Here is a 24,156-nt window from a genome sequence, read left to right as displayed (position 1 = left end):
CGGGAAAGGCACACTAACTCATTTATACAGTCTTGAAGCGGGGATACACGTAAAGACAATTTTATCTCAGCTCAATCGCTGAATGTGACCCTACTTGAGGTAAAAGATCTTGGGAATGGTCTAGCCTAGCTAACGTGGTAACGTGTTAGTCTAATCCACCGATGTTTGTTATTGTTACCAAAAAGTAGGTAGTGCAGAATATATTTTTAATACCGTCCCATCTTCCATCTACCTCCACAGAGGCTGGCGCTGCGGCCGGGCGGGCGGAAACGATGAAAGGCCGCAAATATGCATCCCTAGGAGAGGGGTACATGTTTGTGCCTTTCGGAGTCGAGACCCTAGGGCCGTGGGGACCGGAGGCGCGTCGGCTGCTAAAAGAAATTAGCAGCAGGCTCAAAGAAGTCACATGGGACCCTAGGGCTGGCTCGTACCTCGCTCAAAGGATAAGCATCGCCATACAGCGAGGTAACGCGGCCAGCGTCTTGGGTACCCTACCCGACAGTGGCAGCGATCTGGCCAGCATCTTCTTTTTAGTTTCATTTTAATTTTATATTAGTTAGTTTTAGTTAGGGGTTAAATTTTTTTAATATTTGACACAAGTGGTGCAAATGGACTACTTACTCTAAATATAAAAGTACCTGGTCTAGAAAATAATATTCAGATAACAATTGTTTTCCATATTATGAAATTTTCAAAAATCCACCAAGTTCAAAATTTTCGTTATCGTCTACTTTAGCCAGGAAAGAATAAAATCTGAATATTATTTACTACTGCTGCACCTATTTATTTCATGACATATATATTTAGTTTATCACAATTAAAGCGATATCATAAATAAAAATATATGAAGTATATTGATTTATCAAAAAAATCTCTAACACGTGTAAGATCAACAGAAAGGTTGCTCTCAATAAGGTGACATCAAATCTATATAATTATTATTAGTAAAACTTAATTAAGTACCTGGGTATGCAAATAATTTACCAACTGAATTAAAATTATTATTTAATGGAAGTTATCGAAATGGGTATGCTAATTAGGGCTAAACTTTCGCTCTTTTTCTGAAACGTGAATGTGTAGTTGTTGAATTCATCCCAAAAAATATTAGACATTATTTTCCATACTAGATTACCAAATATTAACACATTTCTGGGTTTTTTTATCGTCGTAAAACAAATAATGACATGCATGATCCATATGACTCATAGGCTTAAACTACCCTTTTTTTAATATCCTATATCCAGAATTTTGAGTTTTGTCTGCACAAGCTCCAGAATCAACCGTTATTTATTGTAAATACTCTGTATCGCGAACTTCTAAATGTATTGAATTTGACACTAATTATTGTAAATTGTTCGTTTTGAATTCGCGATATGGCCCCTGATTCTAGAGCCCAAGATCCATAACTGTAGTTACTTTCCGCAATAAGTGCCGACCCATAGATCCTGTTGAGCCGACGAAGGGCATGACTGTATTCGTGACTGCATTTTGATACGAGAGATAATAGCAATCATAGTTCTGTCATTCATTATACAGCATTAAATAAATACCAGAACAATTAAACATCGTGGAAGGTGCAGCTACCTTACTGCAGTATCTAACAATGATTAAACGTGAATTACATAATTAAATAGCGGAAAGTCATACTAATTAGTCTATCTTAACCTCATTAGGACTTGTACAGTTTTATTACCGTAAGTAGGTATGTGCAGTTGATGATACCAAATACTATTTGTACCTATTTAACTCTTACGATTGTGACAAATTAATTAACAGTGGTGTTAGTAACACTAAGCACAATAATTATGTAGATAGAACCATGTAAGTACCTATAGGTCTATCGGAGACGAATCTTCTGTAGCCTGGGACAGATAAGTAGGTAGGTAGATAGTTTTACTCGGCTATGCATAAAACAAGAAAATTGATTATCATGTTTAGTCCTTTTGGGCAAAAATAGCACCATCTGTCTTTCTTAGACTTCAGCCAGATTCATATTATAAGAGTAAGTTAGATTATAAACATGCAGCAGTACTTTAGCAATGGATTGTTTAGTAAAGTCTGCTATTATTAATAACACAGGAACTTAGCTCTTTAGATTATTTTGAGTAGGTAGCGGTATGAGAAATTATTGTGTATGTACAACCTCTGCAGAGAAGACTACCAGCTGATATAACTGGTATAACCTTCCAATTCGCATACTCTAAAACGAACAGTCCGGTGATGGGCATCAGCATCACCGATTCACACTGCCAAGTGTGGAGATTATGGCAACACCTCCCATGGAGAATGAGCTCTATGTCCAGCCATTGAAAGGCCTATGTCCAGCAGTGGAAGATTGTGAGCTGATAATGAAAGGTAGGTACATACCTGGCCATCCTTTCACCACGGCGACAACTGACAAACCCTACAGTCTAACACTTGTGTCTTTCACCGATACGATAAGAAAATTTCTTCACATAGTTAGGTAATAAGTGCCTAGGTAGGTACCTACTTATATTTTATTTTACACATTCTGATACAGTCAGATGAAAAGTCGTTATTTATTAAATTTCTAAATCTACACTGTATCTCGAAGATGTTGCAGGTACTTACCAACTTAGCCGCCTCACTGATTTTCCTCATTAATTCCTAGCTAAAGGTAAAATGTACGCAGGATTATTATTTATTATTTATTGGCAGTTTCTGAACGCTGAAACTCTAAACACAAAAGAGACTGCTTCGCGCGACACTCGATATCGATAAACTCAGGATAGGTACCTACGTAAGTATTTATGATATTTACGTCTTAGAATGAAAATGAATATTATTATTATCTATTATTAATATTATATTGATTTTAAGTAGGGTAAAGTTATTCCGTCTTACAACATGTACCATGAACAATTTTTACTTAGATGCCTTATGTAAGTTATGTAGACCAACTGAAGAATGAGGTAAAGGTAACTGACTTGTCACGGACCGCGGTGGACATGGCTATAATAAAATAACACAGCCTGAAGGGCTAGCACGAGGCGCATTTTAGACGTGATAAAAGTTTTCCGTCGCGCTCGCTCTTGAGGCTGCGCGATGTGAGTGAGCGCGAAGAAAAACTTTTGGCGCCCCGTGCTAGCCTTTCAGGTCTGGCCTATGTGGTGTGGAGAGAAATAATATGAGGATTACAGCTGGAGGGACAGCTAGGAATCCTAGCTCTTTAGTTTTTATCTATCCTAGCCTAGGATAGAGTCAGATTATAATAATATAGCGACAGTCACTGAATGCCCAGGGTGCGCCGGACTTAGGCATAAAATGCCAACCAAATGAATTTTACTCTTCGGACTCTCACTCAATAATTAAAGTTCTATCAAGACGAACAAAAACGCAATTTATTTCATTTTAATTTCATATATTTTCAAAATGATAGTTTCTGTTTTGAACCCTTGACGTAAAAAGAGGGTGTTATATAATGATCCAGTCTTTGGTTGTATTTATGACACATTATTTGTCTCATTTTTAATTTCAAAATACATGAAAGTTAAAAATATCAACACTTTTATTGACAATGACAAACTTGTGCGAAAAACTTATAATATACAGGATGAAATCTGACACGAGAATTTCAATCAAACATTGTTTTAGGTACAGAATAGAGTGCACTGACTGAGATTAAAAATTAAAATATTGTCTGCTGAGTATAACTTATTAATTACATAGGGTCTTAAATAATATTTAAATATGGAGGATGATACGAATGATACTTTTACAATGGATTAAATGCCGAAATAAAAAAGTAAATTAACTCCCTGTTATTATTGCAGATCAAAAAGTCCGCTCTAGCCTATATGAATTTAGAATCAATAAGTATCCCATATTTAGGGTTAAATTTAATCAAATGATTCGAAGTCCTTCACAACTTTTAACATATGGACTAGCTAGCTAGCAAAGGACTTCTAAACGATCACATTTAATTTTCTAGTCTCAATTTCAACGTATCACATCACAGCCTTTTGGTGCGTATGTCCATACAATATTTTCAACCAACGTTTCTCATTATCATCGACCATTTCATTATTAATTTAGAAGAGGTGAAAAGCAGTAATCCACTTCCGGTTCTCAATTCATGGTGATTAGAGTTACTATTTCTCGTATGGACACTTTTAAGTCCTATTGAGCTTATCACTAAACACTTAACTCTACACAAATGTATGAAGTCTATCTACTTATCTACGCACGCTTCGACCTCCTACACAATACTGAAACAATCGCTCTACTCTATGAAACTGCTTCTGCAAATTCTAGTTAAAAATACGACAATCGACTGATAAATCGTCCGAGTAAATCCCTATACAAATGCAAACAGAATACTCTAACTAAAACACACACACAGAGCTACGTTCACGTAAGCTGAATCAAGATCCTCTCCTTTAAGCCAAACTGAACTATTATTGCTGCGGCTCGAAGGATCAGTTAGGGGATGGCTATTTGGTGTCGTTGCCAGTTTTGTCGGAGCTGACTTTGGTCTTGATCCACTTGTTGGTGCGGGTCAGGATGTCTGGTCGCTGCGCCGGGTCTTGCCATGCCTCTAAGTTCACCTTCTTGATTTCCTCGCATGGGACTACTGGGTTGCTGTAAAGAAGAAAGATAAAGTTCAGTTTTGTTTAATGAAGAGATAATTCGACCGTAAATCGGGAGCATCGGTAATTGTGTTTCTTGTCTAACTGATGGGAATAACACTCTCTCTCTGTAGATCTGTAAATTTTATATCTCATTTTTCTAGCATGCTCACCTAGATAAAGGGATTTACACGATGTTAAAAGATTTGCTGGTCAAATTCGTTTCCCAGAGAGCGCCAAACGTATAATGAATATACATAACTTAATTATTTTGTTTGATACGCTGCTAAGGCTGCCTGTCTAACTGAGTGGAGCGGGCTAGCGGAGCGGTGTGCGAGGCAATAATCGTCCAACGAAATTGCAGGAGCAAAGTTTTTATGCAATTTAATAGGTAGATTTTTGCACCGCTCCGCTACCCCACTCCGCTCTGGTGAACAGGCACCCTATAGCTGGCGCCACAGTCTGCTAATAACAAGTTAACAACAGCAACGTACCTCTCAGAAGCGGGCTGGAACACGTCCCTCTGTACCCTCGTAAACCCTGCATTGTCACACAGCAGTCTCGCCAGCGAGGCCCGTCGGACCTCCACCAGCTGCTTCTTGGAGAAGCTGCCGGCCTCGTCGGGGTGGCTGTAGAAGTAGCGGTCACCAATGCGAGTACGCCAGAGTTGCTCCTCTGTGGAGGTGATGGGAGGTTAGTTGGGGATTTGTGGAAGGATTTGTGGATATTCGTTCTTTTACTCATCAGCTCTCTATCTTAGAATGAAAAAAATGAAAAAATATTTATCTCAATTTAAGATTATGATACAAAAAATACAGGTTGCAGTGTTTGGTAACTATTTAAAGGTGGTGATATAGCAAGGGCTTCCACACTAGGCTAGGCCTGTGTCGTGGACAGCCAGTAAAGAGGTTTTTAACAATTTGTTTAAATATAGTCAGGTAGCGTAGTTTAACAATTTGAAATTTAAATTTAAATGTACTTAGTTGTGAATTAGGTGGCATAGTTTAATTCAAAGGCAGAAATTAAGCAAAGAAGTGAGTTCTCGAGTGGAGGTTACGAACTCGCAACCGTAGTGTGGGACGCCCTTCGGTCTACTGGACCGTCAACCTTAGATAGGTAACCCCTAGTTGCTGAGTGAAGATAAGGACGAGGACCAAAATACTAACAATAAAGACAAAATAACAAAGATTGGTCTACCATTGGTACAATGGAAAAGGATACAATGTAAAATATATCATTATGTAGGTACTTATTCATAATCACGTGAGCTGTTTACACCGCGCATCTGTATTAGTTCAAATGTTTTAATCTTTTGTTCAACAGAATCAGCATCTATTTATATCAGTCCGCACAGATATCCAAAGTAACTCTTAAACTACTTTACTTACTTAAGTTATAAGAAGCTTCAGTGCTTAAAAACATTAACCAAGTGTTACTTAAACTTAGGATAAAAAATATTAACTAGGTCTTAAGTTGTACTGTTGTACTACTTAGATATATGTCAATAAATAACTTTAAGAATCAAATCAAACTACTTACTAATTAAGCAAGTAAACGTGGGTCCCAGTAGCGCGCCCTGTAGAGGCCTCTCCGCCATCGCTCCAACAACCAGGTCGATGTCGTGAGGATCAGCGTATACTTGAGACAGCTTCTCTACCAACTGGAATGTGAAGAAGGAAGGTTATAAACCTTGTGGGGTGGTAATACGGGTAAGTTTTGGTGGATTGCCTTGTCGGATGCTTGACATTGGGGATTATAAGGAAAATCGATAACCGCTACCTACGTCATACTTTCGACATGAACAGCGCTTCCTACAAGCCATTTCACTTTTGATGAGCCAAACCTTATATGAAGATGATCATGGTCAACAGGAAGGGTAACACTTCCGTGTCAGACAATTACTTCAAAAAATATTTTTTAAGGCGTATACGACGCCATATTTGACGAAAATTTCATATCCTCATTCATAAACTGCACTTTTATTGTGTGGGCATTCGGTACAATATAACAAATAAGACATTTATAGCGAACTTGGACTTAAACTGGATGCAACCCACGCTGCACTTCAGGCCCAGACTGCGTAAGATATATAAGGTGCAGTAGATATGTAGCTCACAGAAGCTCAGATTATGCATATAAATAGACTTTATACTTAGCAGCTAAAGCATAAGTCTACCTCGCCCATAGAGATCACAAGCTTATATGGCAGAATTCCAACTAAAAGCTTCTAAACCCACTCACCTCCTCAGGTATAACATCAGCCAGCTGCTGGAAGCTGCTCGCGGAGGGCAGGCCGCAGAGCGTGCGGTACTGGATGTAGCCAGGCAGCCCGTGGTCGCGCCCGCGCTGCACGTCTATAGCCAGGGCGTCCAGACCTCCGAGCCAGTGGTGGCGGATCTGATGAGAAGGAAAGGGTGACTTTAGTATAGGAAAGAAGTTCGATAAGCCCTCTAGGATACTAGTCTCATTCCCTCTCTTAGGTGATTGGTAGGAGTAGCGTGACGTCGCGCGTATTGCTGGTTCTTATAGTAGGATCCTAAGGTAGCCGATAGTGGTTGACTGAAATTGACCGACGATAGATAAGTAGAGTAGGAATAGGTAAATCAGCTATTGCCTTATGACTTATGAACATTCTAGCTAATAGTGAGTGTTATCTCTGGCTGCAATAGCAATAACCTGGAAGTACCTATCTGGAAGACATAAAACAGTGTATTACCATTTTAGGTAGGCATGAATAAAGAAAACAGTCAATGTCAACAGCAGTAATAAAAATTATGTATGACTAATAAAATGTAAATTACAATAACAAAAGGACAAAAATCAGACGCCATTGTTCGAACAATCGCTGAATAACCATTTCCAAAAACATCAGGCCATTTCATTGTGAAATTTATTCCACATTCGTATTTTTTTGCTAAAGTAGCTACCACCACAACAATTTAGTAAGTATTCTCAGATTTCTGCCTCATAAGATGTATTTTTATAAACAAAACACAACTCACATCATCATCATAATTGAAGTCCAACCCTTGACTCTTCTCGCTGACCATTCCTCTCAAGATCTGCTCCAAGCTTCCCTTCTTGGCCACCAGCTCTGGGTTAAAGAAGTAGTTCATCAGCCTATGGGTCCCCGTCACTTGGTTCTGTCCATCCATCAGCGTGATGTCTTTATCCATGAGACTGCTGATGAAGTGGAAGGCTGCCGTAGCGAAGGAGTTGGTGATTGTCGGGTCGGTTTCCGAGTTGTAGCCAATGTCATAGCTGGTGTAGAGGTCGTCGAACTGTTTGCCTGCAAGTTAGATGTGAGGTGTCATGAACATGAAGTTTGTTTGTTGATTGATGTTTTTATTGATTGATGTTATTGAAGGGCAGGACACGCCTCTGAGCCGAGGTAAAGGTACTCGTAATTGTTGACTATTACACCTGCGTCAGAATAACCAGTCAGTATTGATGTTTGTTATAGCACACAATAGCAAAGAAGGGGAGAAATCGATGGCTATACCAATCAATTATGTAGACAATCTATTTATGGATCTAGTACACTTCATAATAATGCCGTTAGTTAATTGCTATCAAGAGAAACATTGTTACATTGTAATGTAATACGAGACTTTGCACCATCGCTCCACGTGGCCCTCTACACGAGCTTACGACGGAGTTAATAGGTTAGTACTATATTTTACATAGATAAAAGCATGTAGGTATAGGTCCCTATATGCTACGTATAAGAAATATAGCTTTATCAGTATTTATTATTGTGGAAGAACCTAGGTAACTAGGTAGGTACATCTACGTTATAATTTCATGGTAAGTAACATGAAGATTAGTAGATACTTACCTAGATAAGATGCTATTTATGAGCCAAGTTTTATTTTGCTTACCAATGAAACACTAAAATTGATTGCACATAAATTGCAAAATTATTATAAGTAGGTAGCTTCATCAGATGAATTCAATTATTTATTTACATAAACACAAAGATGGCACTGACTCAGTCTTTATGTAGTATAAGTAAGTACCTACAGTTTATACCTATTGATACATATTTATTTAAGTACTTATCTACTTAGGTATTCATAATAAATTATACTCATAGAGACTTTTCATACTTTTCAGTGGCGTCACTTAACAAATAATGCAAAAATTCAATCGATAAAATGTTTTAGGAACGCTTAACTTTTTAACTTCCTGAAATATTAAACTACACTCGCGAGCAATGAAAAAGTTCCTATGACAAATGGCACCAAATTACTCCTAAACGGAGGAGGCCATTTTATGAAGCCCCGTCTGCAATTTTGAAGTAAGTAACTATAATCCATTTATTTATCCTTACCTGGCACAAAAGGTGAACAATATTTGTGTGTCAAGTAAGAATGAATGCAGTTTATACGTGAGTGAGTAAACCACCATCACTTACCAAGTACAGCCGGCACCCAGTGCTTGTAGGTCACATGCTGCAGCTCAGCCACCACCACGCGCCGAGCCTCGTGGTACAGCTTGTCGGCGCCCCAGCCCGGGTTCAGGCTGGCCAGGGCTCGGGCGACGCGGTTGTGCTCCCGGACCCAGAGAGCGTGGAGGCTGGAGAGCCACGGGTTCTGGTTGGAGCGGGAGTCTCCTGGGGGGGTGAAAGGGAGGGTTTTAGAAGTGGTAAGTAATATATTTAGTTTTTAACAAGAGTAAAAGGGAGCGTTTTTAGAAGTCGTTACTAATATTGTTTAGGTGGGAACAAAATTTCGAGCCTTCATTGCGATAGTTAAGCGGGCTGGTTTCGTTTTTTGTAATTTAACTCAAATCAGGTTAACAATTGGTGGATATTGTTACAAAGTTTAGAGCTTCTACATATAAGTACTGTATTAAGATTAAATTAAGATATTCGTGTGTTTTACGCTTTGTATTTGTATCCCTTTTAGTTACCTACCAGTAGTTAGGTAAGTATCTTAAAGAGGACTTACATACCTATCTAGTGCAAATACTTATGCGCAAGGCATAGCTAACTTAACAGTTGAATGCACTTAGTAGAATAGGCTTGCCTGGGCTATTCTTAGATCGTAAGGGATCCACAACCGGTTAAACCGGTCAGTCAGCAACTTTATAGGGAACGCACCGCATCCAAGTTTATTTATAGGAAGACCATTAGGTACCTACTTCGAATGGAAATAATAGAGGCACTAGTTAAGTACAACTTACTTACTTGGCTGCTAGTTCTGGTGTAAATTTATTAAGAAAGTACCAACACCCAATGTTTAGGTACTTATCTACATTTTTATACTTTATTCTGCCTACACCTTTATCTTATCGTTATCAAAGTTTTATCTTAAGTAGGTAGGTATCCTCATTAAGTACATGTCAAATCTAGGCTAGACTGTGTACCTAATCATCATAACATAACACAGCATACAAAAACATGAAACTAAAACTATTATCGTAGATATTCTTCAAATCACCTACAGCTCAGCGGAATAAATCTCAAACCAAACAAGCAACGTAATATAAATTAAACAATAAACAATTTTAAGCGAAGACGTCAGTAATTACGTATTTTTGACAAATTCATGCATTTTTGTAGCTACTCACTTTATCATAACGTGATCAAAGGTTCAAAATCAAAATCAAAATATTTATTGCAATCAAGTGTACATTAGATCTTCAATATAGGGATGTGCTTAATACTTGATTACCCATATTGGGCACTGCAAAGTGACAGTGTTGTCTGTCCTTATATCTAAAGAAGATAGTTATACTTAGCATTTACAATCTAACAAAAAAAAAAAAGAACAATTCAATGTAAACACAATAATAAAACATATAATAAATTTAGATAATCAACTTATTAAGAGAGTACATCATATTTATCTGAACTTTTATATCTTATGTAATCTTGGATCGAGTAGAAGCAACGGTCTAAGAGAAAAGTTTTAAGTCTACTGTGGAATTTTGAGCTATTGGTTTCGGATGTGATTTCTATGGGAAGATTGTTATATATTTTGATAGCCATATAATATGGACTCTCGTTAAGCATTTTTATTCTAGAAGGTGGCAGATAGAGTTTGTTTTTGTTCCTGGTATTAATGTTGTGTGTATCACGAAACTGTTGAAATTTTTCTTTATTTTTAAATACAAAAGTACTGATATCGTATATGTAAATACATGGAAGAGTAAGAATATGTAGTTTTTTGAAATACGGTTTACAGCTTTGTGTATTTTTTATGTGGGATATTATTCGGATGATTTTCTTTTGGATTATAAAAAGTTGGTCTGCATCTCATTGACATATATATTACTAGCGTAAGGACAGGGCCTCCGACTCAAAAAAATGGCACCCGCGCGTTGGCCCTAAAATCGTAATTTTAGGGCCAACGCTCCTCAGTCGACAGTTGTCTGTGGCCGAGAGATGGTCTTGTGAATCTTGTGATAAATATGTAGTTGTGTTGTGAAAGGCTGCAAAAACCATTATACGAAGGTCAAAAAGAAACATCGAATATCGTATCATCGGTAATTACCATTAAATTAAGTAATAAACACATTATAAAGTGATAATTATTTTACTACCAAAGTCTACAATGGCCGCGCGCTGTAACCTTGTGCGGACGTCATTTTTTGTTGACTATCCTCCGAGACGGCCGAATGGTGTAGTGGTTAGTGACCCTGACTACTGAGCCGATGGTCCCGAGTTCGATTCCCGGCTGGGGCAGATATTTGTTCTCGGGTCTTGGATGTGCTCGTTAAATGGCAATAGGCCCGCCCCCTATTACATTGGGACTAACATAACACTCTGGCGAAAAGTGGGTGCAGCAATGCACCCCTGCCTACCCCGCAAGGGAGTACATTAGTACAAGGCGTGAGTGCGTGTTTTTTTTTAATCCTCCGAGAACATTTTTTTGTTGCACACACTTACGTTTTGGAGCGTGGTTTTTAGTCCATTTGTACGGGACGCTCTACAGGTCTACAGCCCAAAACAGTTTTAATTTTAGTAGGTACCTAGTTGGATTTGTCTTAAATTATTGATATGGCGCCTGCAAATAATAAAACAATGTCCGGGATGGTAAATTATTAACGCAGGTACAAGGTTACGTCGTCAAGATAGTTGCTAGGCACTGACATAGTTCAAACAAATTATGACAGATGACAGTTATTTTGCTTGTATGAAGAAGGTTTGAGTAAAATGTTCTGAAGGGCCTATCCTTCCTTTTGAAATCATTGCTGCATCTACACTATTTCCCCACAGCATGACTCCATATCGGAGCAGGGAGTAAGCGTACGCATAGTACGCCGTCAGAGCCGTGGCGGTATCTGTAATCTGTACTACGTTCTATTTGATACAATGCATATATGAATTGCGATAGTTTGGATTTAATTTTATGAATATGACTCTTCCAATTTAGGTGAGTGTCTATATTGATGCCTAGTAGACAGAATGAATTTGTTGTGTCAATGTTTGTATTTTTTATTTGTAAGTTAATGTCTAAATTAGGTTTTTGGTAAGATCTGAATTGTATTATTTTAGTTTTTTTATAATTTATATTAAGGTTGTGGTCTTGAAGCCAATTTTCAACAGTTTGCTTACTAAACCATGTAAAATTCCACCAAATCAAACTCCGATGCTTGTATCAAACAAAACGGTTATTAAACTGTAAGAAATCTTAATGCCGAGATGTAGAAAAAGGGATCTCACTCCTCACTCACCAGTACTAAAGCAGGTAGCCGCATCCCCCTGCACCAGGCACCTCTCGGCGGGGTTGGCGGCCAGTGGAAGATGCTCCTCATCATCAATGACGGAGGTCTTCAGCAGGCCCCCGCTGGTCTCCCGCAGCGCCGCCGCCTCACGGCTGTTGGTGCCGTAGATGAGAGACCCGTCCAGGAAGTGAGTGGCTTGGTTCATCTGGAAACAAAATTTTGGTTTACTTATATCCTGATATCGCAAAAAAACCTTCTGACCAAACAAGTAAGCGCGTAATTTGTCTTGTTTATCGCAGAATTTACATGGATGACTATCTACCTACCCTATAGGTCTGATTAGCGATGACCGACACACAGTAGAATAGATTATAATAGAATAGAATAGTACTTAGTACAGTTGCACGTAGGTACATGCAAATCAAAATTCAAGAAATCGCATCTATTAGATACCTATGAATGAAGATCAAAAACCTGGATAACATACGACTAAGATGTTTAAACTCTGGAACTCTTTTACCCCAAGTACCTTCTATTAGTGCATAGGGACTTCATCAATTGAACTTCGTAAGGTCTAAAGTCTGGAAAAACAAATTGATTGCTTGATCAAGGCCCACAATGCTCATCTATTAATCAAACAGTGTAATTTGAGTGCTACCGATGAAAACGCGGTGAAAACAATGCAGCAATTTGAATGTCCGTTCGTTGTTTCAGAACCGTGCATCCACAAATCAATATGAGAATGATATACAATGATTACCCATTTAGTACCTACACGTCATATTAAAATTTTCCAAAACTGGTCATATAGGTATTTCTGCTCTGTCCAATGATTTTCCGCCTTTATTCTTTGTTAACTTATCCTGCTTACAACTCTAAGGTCAACTTGAGTAAGAGATCTTTTGTATAATACTTTAATAACGTAATACGATATGGCAATGTTTATAATTTAGAAATACTTAGGTGAAACAGGTTGGTACCTAGGTACCATACTAATTCATTAACAAATAGACGGTAAAAAAGCGAACTAAATAAAAAGAAAACAAACAGTACCTACCTACCTATACGTACTAAAATATGCTATTGAAACGTATCTAATAAGTTCAAATAAAAACATGAGTAGTCCGTTACATGAATGAAAAACTATAGTGAGATTAAAATGAAGCTACGTGTTGATATACACGTAAGCATTTGTTTAATGGAAACCCTCATAGGATTTTCCGTTGTATGATTATAAATTATGATAGTCTAGATTGTAAACCTACAATAATATCACGTAATAAAAAACGTTTCAAGGAATATTATGATTACGATTTGATGCAACCATAGATTCATTCATACAACTCAAGTACCTACTTAATTAAAATAATAAACAGAGAGTTATCAATACAATCTAATGTAATATCAGGCTTAAGTAAGCTGCTTACGTAACAAAGAAGCTGTGACGCACCCAGCCCTAGCCACCAAGTCGACTCACCTTGAAAGATACGTTCTCAAACAAACCATAACTATGAATAATCTTTCAATGTCATAGGCCGCATATCAATATCAATTCCTATAAAATGAATAAATTGATATAACTAAATACTTAAATATTGGTATCAATTATACATTACACACAAGAATTATTTGAATTATTAAGACTACTACATCTACATACCTACCTACTCAAATTTTATAGTGATCGTGAATAGAATGATTAACTGGTACCAACAATACCAATTGTTGAATGAATACTTAATGCATAAAAATAAACCTACTCCTCTATTCGCAGTTTAAATAAGTGAAATAATAATCATGTTTACTAAAATACTGTATGTAATATCTTTTGAATTATAAAATCAGCTAAATAAGTATGCCAAGATATAAAACGGAAAAGCTAAGTTCAATAACAATAACAAACTGAACGATCGGTGTAAATGCATGAATTCTCAAACCGGATACAACACATCGTTAAGATTCGTAATCAATGTAAAATGTATTCAAGGAAATTCATAAAACACAACAAAATGAGATCAACAACATAAACATGTCCAAGATATCACAAGTATGAGAGTTCAGAATCGTATTGGCACGTGCAGACTTAAATGAATGGTGATAAACAAATAAATAGCTAATTAACTATCTAATTAATAATGAGAAAGACAAGAAATACTATTGTCACTTGTGATATAGTACTGAGAATATATTTGTTGTGTCTATTTGAAGATTTGATGAATTATAAACATAATAGATAACCATTATTTTACTGTTAGATAGTAAAATATAACTACCGACTAAATCATAGCTTTTCATTAATTCAACTGGAAAAACAGAAGCATAACAGCTCAAAGTAATTAGCAAACTTACTACACTGCACGTTAGTAATGATATTTACTTAAATATAATCCTACAGGTAAATACCCTTAAACCTCGTTTACCGTTAAGTACTGGGGTACTCCCAAAATAAATAAAACGGTACAGGTATCACTTTAACGCATACGACGTAACAAACAGGACTCCTTAAAGTCAAGGACCCTAAAGGCATTCAAATCAAGATACGAGACATCGAGACTAAGTTCGGAAAGATCATTGCAGAAAAACCTTAGGATATGGTACCTACTACATACTAGGAGAAATATATACCATTTGAACTCTTACCTGCTCAGCAGCTCCAAAGGTGCAATCTCCACGGTAGGTGGTGACCGAGCGAGTATACTCCATGCAGGTCGCTTCCTTGCTCTTGAAGAAAGGGTCATCAGAGGGTATGGATATCGGCATGCAACTCGGGTGGATGTAACGCGGAGTCAGGTTGTGGCCAGAGTTTTCACAGCATCTGATTGGCTTGTCTGTGTGGACTGTGAACAAAGATGAGTTAATAATAGATACTTTTATAGAAGTAATTGCAAAAACATAAAAAAAATATGAAAATGCGGATTTTGGAGTCATCATGACATTATATATTTTTAGTTCACTGATATTTATCAAGTTATTAGTTACCTTGAAAGATAATAAACAACTGGGTCTCTAAGCAGGTCAACAAGTATCTAACTCAATCTGAGTACCTTATGTAGGTCTTATAAATTACTAACATGGGTATAAGATTAGTGAGTATTATTACCAAGTATCAAATACTTACTTGTCTTCCTCACTGGAGTATGGACGAGATCATGGTATATGAACTGAGAGAAGACAGCTAAGGCCATAGTTTTCTTCTCCTCGGGCACATCCAGGTTGTCTCCGAGCTTCATGCTGATGACTCGGGACGAGGGCAACGGACCGTGGCTCACCGCGCGACGCGGCTACAGAATTAAATAACTGGTTTAAATACTAATCAGAAAATTGCATAAGGAACAGAGTTTTGAATAAATCAACATTTTAATAAGGCTAAGCGAAAGTATTTTTGGGTCTTGATTTTGCTTTGCGATTTTTGCGGATTGACCTACAACTAGAACTGCCATATTTATAGAATGTGTGTTTCAAAAACCTACCTCTTCAATACCATCGTGGTATCTTGGATGAAGGATCCTCTTGTAGCCAGTAAGTGCTTGGCCCCAAGACGATCTCATGGGGTTGTTGCAGGAACCGTCAAATGATCGGTATTTGGATGACGTCTTCTGCGTTCGACAAGTGAACCTTTCCAACGCAGCACACTCGCCTCCATATTCAGATTCACGCAAATTTAATGTGCTGATATAGCTCGCACACTCATCATTGGGCAATCCATACCTATTTGGAAAAAATATTTTTTTTATTAAAATGTTGACCCCTTTGCAATCCAGAGAACCATAATGGAAGTTACATATCATAATACCTTATACTGTTTTTAACGAAGTACATACCTTGTACATCTTGTGACAACTAGGTTCTGCGATGCCTTTGTGATCGTCATCGATGATTTTTCATAATGCATTGCATCGTCTGACGGATATCCATTTATGAGGAGACCTTGAGCAGCGGATCCAGGTTTTGGCTTGATTCCAGATACGTCCAGGTTTTCTTCTAGCCTTTTCAACATCGATATTGTCATCTTGCTTATGGTGATTGACTTGTTCGTCTGTGCTGTTGTCACAGGGGGTAATCTTTTCAACATTTGTGCACTTGGAAATGGGAAGTCATACATCGGCGGCGGGTGGGTTATGTCTAAAACACAAAGTTCAATGTTATCATAACTATTTTAAACAATGTGCAAAAAATATAATAAACTGAAAAGTTTTCGGCCACGTACCACTTGACATGAACAGATTGAAGGGGTAAGGAGCTACCTGGCTTCCAAAAGTCACCCCAGCCCACAGGACCACTCCCAGTAGAACCATCTTCATGGTTTCTTCTAAAATGCTGCAACAAAACAAAGACTCGTATATTTAAACACATTTGCGAGATCCATTTACATAAATACGTGATTTGTTTGCTGACCACTAACCAGAACCTCTGCCTATTTGTCCACATGTAGAATTGACAACAACGTATCCCTTGAAAGGATGATGATAAACTGCTGGTAAATGGGATGCGAAGTAGTTTATATAAAGATCCATATTGACTGAGGGTATCAGGGAGACCTTTGGCTATTTGACCCTAAAACTGTCGGGGTTTTATCTGTGTCGTCACGATGTATAAGTGGGTGTCTTATTTACGCTAGGCCAAGCCCCCACATCCGTGATAAAGACCTCTGGATGTGTGAGCTCACTTTCTAGAAATTATGGCTAGATAAGAGTATTTATTTAGATTCTGCGTTGTTGTTTCTTGAAGTGATTGTCTGATTGGTTTGTTGTGTGTGTTTGCGATAACATAATTTATTGAAATGATATAAGTCAATAGAAAGCATATTCTTATCATTATCACTGTACCATGTTTGTAAATATAATTAACCTGCAAAATTATCATTCATTTACAGATCTAATGTGCCTAGGTAGGCTGGTATACAGGTATGTGGATAGTAGTCTATACATGGTACATACCTATTAGAATTGGAACAATGGTCTTAAACAATGATTCCAACAGGAAATGTTATGGATTGGATTTCATTCCATAACATTTCCATAACAGCTGTTTGGAAATTAAGACATTTTCGAAGTTAAATACGCAACATCGGATCGTAAAAAATAGCACTCAATTAAGTGATGTTTAACAATAATAAAAATGAAAACTATCCTCACCTGCAATATTAAGGCGTACGAGTAAACAATGAAAGAGGACAACAGAACGCGAATGCAAAGGATAAGGAAGGACCTGCAATGGGGACAGGTAAAAGTGGTTTGTGCGATAAACAGCCTATGCACCGGTTTATATTGCATCTCCAATATTAGCACAGCCCTAACGGGGACTAACTGATGCTAAAAACTTGTTTTCCAGTTCTTTGACCCTTTACCATGTGCGGATTATGAAAACCAAAATGTTTGGGATAGGTGCACGACCTCAAACAACAACAATCAGGTGTGTGACCTCCTTAGATCGGGTTTTGAAAATTTGTAAATATTTACGTTACAGTTTAGATGCTACACTTATGGATATAAGTATGTATATCTAGTATATTAGTTCAATTAGCAAGTATTTACCGACATGTTAGTATACAAGTATTAGTATTAGTTTTTGATACGTTAGGGTTAGGATTCCGACCTTTACTTACTTGAAGAAAAGGGATGTCGATTTCAAAAGTTATGATGACTTTGGCTATGTCAGGGTGCCTGTTGAAGTATTGACAGATTTTCTTAGACTACCTTGCGTTAATTTCGGATTTAATGTTGTTATTTACGTGCAAAAGTTAATGACCATGTAATCATTTTACTTAATTATCTGGGCACCTACAGTAGTATTCGTGATAGCAATATGCCAACGATCAATCAAAATAATAAATATTATTTGCATTAATTATAATAATATTTTTGTACTTAATTAGGTACTGTTACCTAAAGCACTTAATAGAGGCATACAATCTACGTTGAAATCTTACTTGATTAAGTAAGTGGTGCATAACTAACTTATGTAGCATCTATTAATAGTTACACTGCAAACTGCCAGAGAAGAGCAGCTGTACTTATAGACGCAGCGGCAGCGTTAAGCAGTAGATATCAATATTTATTTAACGCTCCGTCAAGTTAAGTAATTGGAAAGTGTGCGATTCGAAAATACCCTTTCACTAAAGCGTGTCATTTAAAGAGTTAGTTAGTTAAGAGAAGCGACTCGTTGTTAGAGATTCTTACATAGTATCTATGTAATGTATGTCAGTAGGTAAGTAATCTGAAAAGCTCCATGAAGTTCGTGAAGCTGAAACTTACGTGGAGTGCTCGACACAGCCGTCGCATTCCGACCTCCTTCTAGAACATTTCTCGATTGTTTTGTTTTTGTTTTTAGCGTCCGCGTTCAACATGGACTTTCCTTCAATGAACCGTTTAAACAACATAATAGCAGCAGCAGGATCTGTTGTTTCCTACAGCAGTCTCGTTTGTGGCGAATGTTGGGTTTGTTTAGCACTGGCGATGGCACTTGGTAGGAGCGATTTTCCATTAGATTGGCAGAGGAGCCAATTTCGCCTCTACTGCCAAGCTTGCACTGAGTGGCGCGGGGCGGTGGCTCCGCGGCCGCCGCGCGGGGCACCCCCCGCTACCCGCCGCCGCCCCTCTGTACACTCACTTGAATGAAACTATACCAAAGACTAGAAAAACTATTGTTATGTTTAAAGCGGTAACCACAGTAACTGCAGGTAAAGTACTGGAAATAGTCTAAAATTTAACTTTGTACGAGGATAAATACGTTTAATGCGTAAAACGGGATGAATAAAACGCTTTCTAAAGTTGTGAGTTAATTTTAAAGTCAAAATCCGTGGAGTAGTACGAGTCTTGGGTACTGCATTTTTTTAGTCTGTGGACTCTAGAATGTACCGGGGACCTTTATTAGTGAGCCTTTTTTCTTACTCAGCATTGTTAATACTTATAACAAGTTGAATGTGATTGTGTATTCGACTTAGGTAGGGAAGAAGAAGAAGAAAGCTTTCATATATTTTTGGTATGTGTAATGGTAGCTTTCAAAGCGAAAACTAAGATCGAAAGTGTATTTAGCCAGTGACCTGTTTGTTTTCAAGTATTAACACTATTAACCAAGTCACAGGAGCGGCCTATGCCTTCTTACGTTTTCTATACTTCTATGATAATTTAGAGTGTGGAATTTTATCAAGGAACTTTCCATTTTCAGTAAGTATAACCTGCACGACTACGGCCAACAAGCTACATATCGAAATCGCGAAAAAAAATGTAAAGTTATTTTCTAGCTTCAATAAATACAGCGTCAATAAATAAAATGCACACGAATAAAGTCTCTTGAGCACGTGTAGTGCGCATGCTCACCTCGTGGTCGCCCCCCGCGCCCCTCTGACCGCCGCCCCCCTCCGACGCCCGCTCAGCTGATCACGCTTCCACCGCGTGCTAAAAAGCCGGTTCTGGCATAACATTGAATGTTATGATCGCAAATACCACGCGACCAGAATAACAAGACCTATCTTGGAATTCCTACTGGCTGATTTACATAGGTCCAGTAACCGTGGTCTTTACCTTAGTCGGATAGTATAACAGACATGCGATGCGGGTTTGCTCAAGACTCAAGGCTCGATTGTTTTTATAAACATTATGCTATTTCAGCCAACCAGTAGATTTGCGAGCCTTAGGTGTATTTGCATAGGTAGGTAGGTAAGTACTTAAGCAATAAAATCATCATCTCCATCACTACATTAACTACCTACCAGCCCCAGCACTCGATCGCCCGCTGTTGAATATAACCCAGAGTACCAACCGACATGGAACACTTAGTTCGATCCAGTCCAAAATTTGGCTATCTCTACCGGATGGCAGCCCTAATCTCAGCTGAATCCGCCTTCTAGATCTCTTTATAATGGGATTCTGTCAGTCTATGTCTATTCTATGGAAGTCTGAGGAAGGCATCACCCCACTTTACCTCACCATAATGGTAAAGGCACCGTTGTAGGTTGTAGCCATACACGCTTTTTTCATCTGTAGTCATAGCATCATTGCCAACCGGGCGAGGCCTTGTGAACTGTGCGTCACTCATAGCTTGCCAGGAAACCCTAAGTCCACGGGCCTGTGCGCCCGATGTAAAGGTACGCCGCTTTTGATTTATGCTCTATATAGGTTTTCAGGCACCGACATGGATAACCGTATGTGGACCGGGTATACGCATACACCAGAAAAAAAATCTTCTCTCAAGAAGCGCAGGCACCATTGAGTATGAATGGTCAACCGAGTCCGCGTAAGGCACCATCAAAATGCCATCAATAACGATAATATGGCAGCCTGTAATATTAGTATTCTGAGGCTTTGACAACATTTTTTTTACACTGTAAACACAGTCACCTACCAAAAAAAAAAAAAACACAGTCACGTCACACAACTTGACAGTTAAATGACGATACTCAACGAACGTTGAAACAACTGTTGGAAAACAGATAGTCTTGTTTTTCGAAATAATGTTTGTTTAATGCAACGTTTGTGTAGTATCTTTATTCAAGTATTCGTAAAATTTGACAAGATTGACAACTTATGTTTCGCTAAATTTCGCTTCGCTTCGCATCTTCGACCGCAAAATTTCTAAAGTTGAAAAATAAAGATTATTTAGTTTATTATTTATATTATAAACATTAAGAAATGGCGTCCCACTTAAGCACTAAAGACCGTCTACTATCTCTAATAGATGATATAGAGCTAATCGCGAAGTGAGTAACACAATAAACTTGGTAACTGTAAAAGCTGTAGTAAGAAATGTTTTATTATTTTCTTGTTGATTTCAGAGAGATGATAGAAGTTTCAATAGCCCCAAAATCTCAGAAGCTTTCAGCTGCAGATCATGCCCAGTTGACTGATCTCTTACTTTCAAAAGACGCTGAACTAAAGAAGACTTTGGAACTAGCTGAAGAACAAGCCAAGATACAGCAAAAGATGAATGAACTGAAGGCAGAAGTAGACAGTAAGGTATAATTGATGGCCTGAACACCATTATCATTTATATTATGCATTTAGTTTCAAAATAAGTGACTTAACCTCATTCTTGCCCAACACTACATTTATAATACCTAAACAAAAAAACTTAGCTACTAGTGTAACTTATTATCTATATTGGTTAAGCATATTATCTGAAGTATACGTCGTCATTGCCTTATTTTCAACCCCTCAACCAATATGAGGGTGTTCATAGTTAGGGGCCGTCCATTAATCACGTGAGGCTCAAAGGGGGGGGGAGGGGGTCCGGAAAACCTCACTTAACATCACGAGGGGGGAGGGGGGGTCTCGTTAGACATCACGCGTATTAATTTTTTGACAAAAAGCACTAGGTATTTCTGAACCAAAATTTTGAACGGCACAAAATTTTCTAAAATAATAAATTTTATTGCCAATACACATTATGAATGTGTAAATAAAATATGTTTTCAATTCAAAACGCTATTTTCGAAAAAAAAAATCTAGTCAAAAATAGCCTTTACACAGACTTATCATTTACCAAAAAAATACACGTGATTCAGGTGGGAAAGGGGGGGGGGTTGTCCCAAACCTCACCAAATATCACCAGGGGGGAGGGGGGGGTCAAAAAATGAGAAAAACGACCTCACGTGATTAATGGACGGCCCCTTAGACCTGACAGGGCATGTTAAAGTTTTTCTTAATATTCATACACCACAGAGACAAACCCCAATCTACAATTAGCTGATTATCACCAATACAATCAGAAGAAGGAACTACCAATAAGCTCCAAATCCATAACCTTTAAATTCCAGGATCAAGACATCTACACACTACAGAGACAGCTGAAGGAAGCAGAGCAGATCCTCGCCACGTCGCTGTACCAGGCGAGGCAGAAGCTTGCATCTATTGTCAAGTCACGGAAGAGGCCAGTGCCCTCTGAAGAGCTGGTCAAATTTGCTCACAGGTTAGTGATTATTGTTCTATGTCTTATTGAGGCCAACTTAATGGAACTTTTCAGTATTTCAGGGTATTTGTGTTTGTATTTTGATTGATATTTTGTACCATCATGATGTATTTATTTATTTGATACTTTATTGCACTTATTATGTAAGGATTTTTTAGTTAGTTACTCCTTGGTCTAACTACTCTTGGTGGCTCAAACAACTGAATTCATCAAACTGATACATTCACCAATGAATGAGTTATAGAACTTTGTATTGGGAATAAATTCATTGAACTTAATCATAGTAGAGAGCCCTGCAAAGAACTGACTGCCAACCTCCAATGATGGAGAGGAACTTTAAGAAGAAGATAGTTTCTGGAAAAAATATAATTGATTCCTCACAGTAAAACTTGAAAATTTCTATTAACTCTTACCTTGACTGACCCGGGAATCTCATCAACCCTCAGAATCAGTGCATCCAACGCAGTTAGCGCCCCACTATCGTGGCAGCCGGGGGACCCTCGGCGGCCGTACCCCACCGACCTGGAGATGAGGCTTGGGATGCTTGGCCGCCTCTGCGACTTGCCCCTCAACGGGCATACACCTTCTACACTGAATGAGCTGCACAGGATCACCACTGGTGGAGGTATGTGGATGATCTTGTTGTTTTTGGATGTTCACTTGTATGACACAAACACTTTCCACAGTTAGAGGAAAAACAACAACCACTCTGGTTTACTTTATGCACTTTACACTCACAATATAAGTTGAACTGAGGAGCTTATTATACTTATGAATGTGTTATTGGTACTGACACTTATAAGCGATAAGCTCAGACTAAGTTATTGTTTCATATCACAACGTAAACAACATAATTATATTTCACACAAACAGCATACACATACACAGCATAAGCAACAGCATACACTACTTATTGAAGTTGCTACTGTTGATGTAGTCACAATTTTTATCCAACAATTAGGTGACCAACTCACGCCTGTGTTTTTCCAACAGCTGTTTAGGTGAAGTAATTTTATATGAGCAATATTATTTCTTGTATCTTCCTCAAGTCTAAAGACAATGTCTTTGTGGTTGGATGCTAATGAGTTACTTATGATGACTCAATTCTTGCTTGGTCAACCTTATACCCTACAATGATAACTAATATCTACCTACTTAAACTAATTTGTTATTAAGCGTTTAAAAATGGTAATGCTGGCCAATGCTGGCGTACGTAAGTTATAAATAAACGCGTCGCCTAAAATGCCTAAATGGGTATTCATTTTAACTAAAAAAAAATTGTTGATATTAAATACCTAATCCAAAAGCCGGTAACTTTTTATATGTCTACCTTATATTTGTAACTTACATACCTCCTCCTGACACACACGTACACACACACACACACACAATACAACTTTATTATTTCCTCTAACCACCTATCCCTCTTGCAGTGGCGGCATCAGCTGCGAGCCAGTTCACGTGGCACCCCTCAGGCGAGCTCCACATGTCAGTAGGGGGCGGCAACTCGGTCGCCATAGACGGACGCAGCAAGGATGGGCCAGGGCAAGAAGATGTCGAGGTCATGTCCACTGACTCGAGTTCCAGCTCTAGCAGCGATTCTCAGTGAAACGGGGTGTGTTGAGTGGGGCTGTGGGTAGTAGAATGGCCCCGTGCCAACTTGTAGTGGTTGAGTGGTGGTAATTTAAAGTTGGGTCTAATTACTTAATGTGTGTTCACATAAGTTTTAAGAATACTTACTGTAAGTGCAAAGACTTAAGTAAATTCCCACTTTTATATCATACGAATCGAAACTTAATTGCTTTGAAATACTGGTACGGCGGCGTCTGATGTGTACGGTTGAAGTTACAGTAAATTGAAAAGGCTGTATATTAGTTGTTATTGTAATTTAAGTTAACAAGATAGATATTAAGTTAGTCATTTAAGAAATGTAAATAAATATTTGCTACGAAAGTACTTTTTATTTATTATTTAAGTTAGTATTTCA

The 24,156-nt window shown here is 38.1% G+C and overlaps 2 protein-coding genes across 3 annotated transcripts; one reads left to right on the top strand and one right to left on the bottom strand.

The window, feature by feature from the left end:
• Positions 1-3,914: 3,914 nt before the first annotated feature.
• Positions 3,915-18,820, bottom strand: LOC105384546 (peroxidase). 2 transcript variants are annotated; one of them, XM_011554811.3, is made up of 13 exons: positions 18,518-18,820; positions 16,471-16,580; positions 16,085-16,385; positions 15,734-15,971; positions 15,382-15,544; positions 14,904-15,100; positions 12,273-12,468; positions 9,007-9,204; positions 7,592-7,878; positions 6,831-6,986; positions 6,129-6,249; positions 5,084-5,264; positions 3,915-4,602 (listed from the first exon to the last, which is right to left on the bottom strand). In XM_011554811.3, the coding sequence occupies exons 1-13, from the start codon at positions 18,640-18,642 to the stop codon at positions 4,455-4,457; spliced, it is 2,421 nt and encodes an 806-aa protein (XP_011553113.3). In that variant the 5' UTR covers positions 18,643-18,820; the 3' UTR covers positions 3,915-4,454. The 2 variants fall into 2 exon arrangements, with proteins under 2 accessions (XP_011553113.3, XP_011553114.3); XM_011554812.3 differs by lacking the exon at positions 18,518-18,820 and adding an exon at positions 16,666-16,972.
• Positions 18,821-20,809: 1,989 nt separating this feature from the next.
• LOC105384547 (mediator of RNA polymerase II transcription subunit 4) lies at positions 20,810-24,122 on the top strand. The gene is made up of 5 exons (XM_011554813.3): positions 20,810-20,961; positions 21,037-21,217; positions 22,018-22,169; positions 22,616-22,794; positions 23,603-24,122. Exons 1-5 carry the CDS (start codon positions 20,894-20,896, stop codon positions 23,776-23,778), a joined length of 756 nt encoding a protein of 251 aa, XP_011553115.1. The 5' UTR covers positions 20,810-20,893; the 3' UTR covers positions 23,779-24,122.
• The last annotated feature ends 34 nt before the right edge of the window (positions 24,123-24,156 follow it).

The sequence above is a fragment of the Plutella xylostella genome, chromosome 6 (genome assembly GCF_932276165.1).
Source record: "Plutella xylostella chromosome 6, ilPluXylo3.1, whole genome shotgun sequence".
In the NCBI taxonomy this organism is placed as follows: Eukaryota; Metazoa; Arthropoda; class Insecta; order Lepidoptera; family Plutellidae; genus Plutella; species Plutella xylostella.
This window is presented reverse-complemented; position numbering and strand designations above follow the sequence as displayed.

Bases quoted from the DNA above. Each gene is read 5' to 3' on its own strand.
- LOC105384546 (XM_011554811.3), bottom strand. From the start codon at position 18,642: ATGTTGTTTAAACGGTTCATTGAAGGAAAGTCCATGTTGAACGCGGAC. The intron at 16,581-18,517 runs GTAAGTTTCAGC...GTTTTGTTGCAG, and splicing joins GGCTGTGTCGAGCACTCCAC to CATTTTAGAAGAAACCATGA. The intron at 6,987-7,591 runs GTGAGTTGTGTT...CCTTCTCATCAG, and splicing joins ACTTCAATTATGATGATGAT to ATCCGCCACCACTGGCTCGG.
- LOC105384547 (XM_011554813.3), top strand. From the start codon at position 20,894: ATGGCGTCCCACTTAAGCACTAAAGACCGTCTACTATCTCTAATAGAT. The intron at 20,962-21,036 runs GTGAGTAACACA...TGTTGATTTCAG, and splicing joins GATATAGAGCTAATCGCGAA to AGAGATGATAGAAGTTTCAA. The intron at 22,795-23,602 runs GTATGTGGATGA...TCCCTCTTGCAG, and splicing joins CAGGATCACCACTGGTGGAG to TGGCGGCATCAGCTGCGAGC.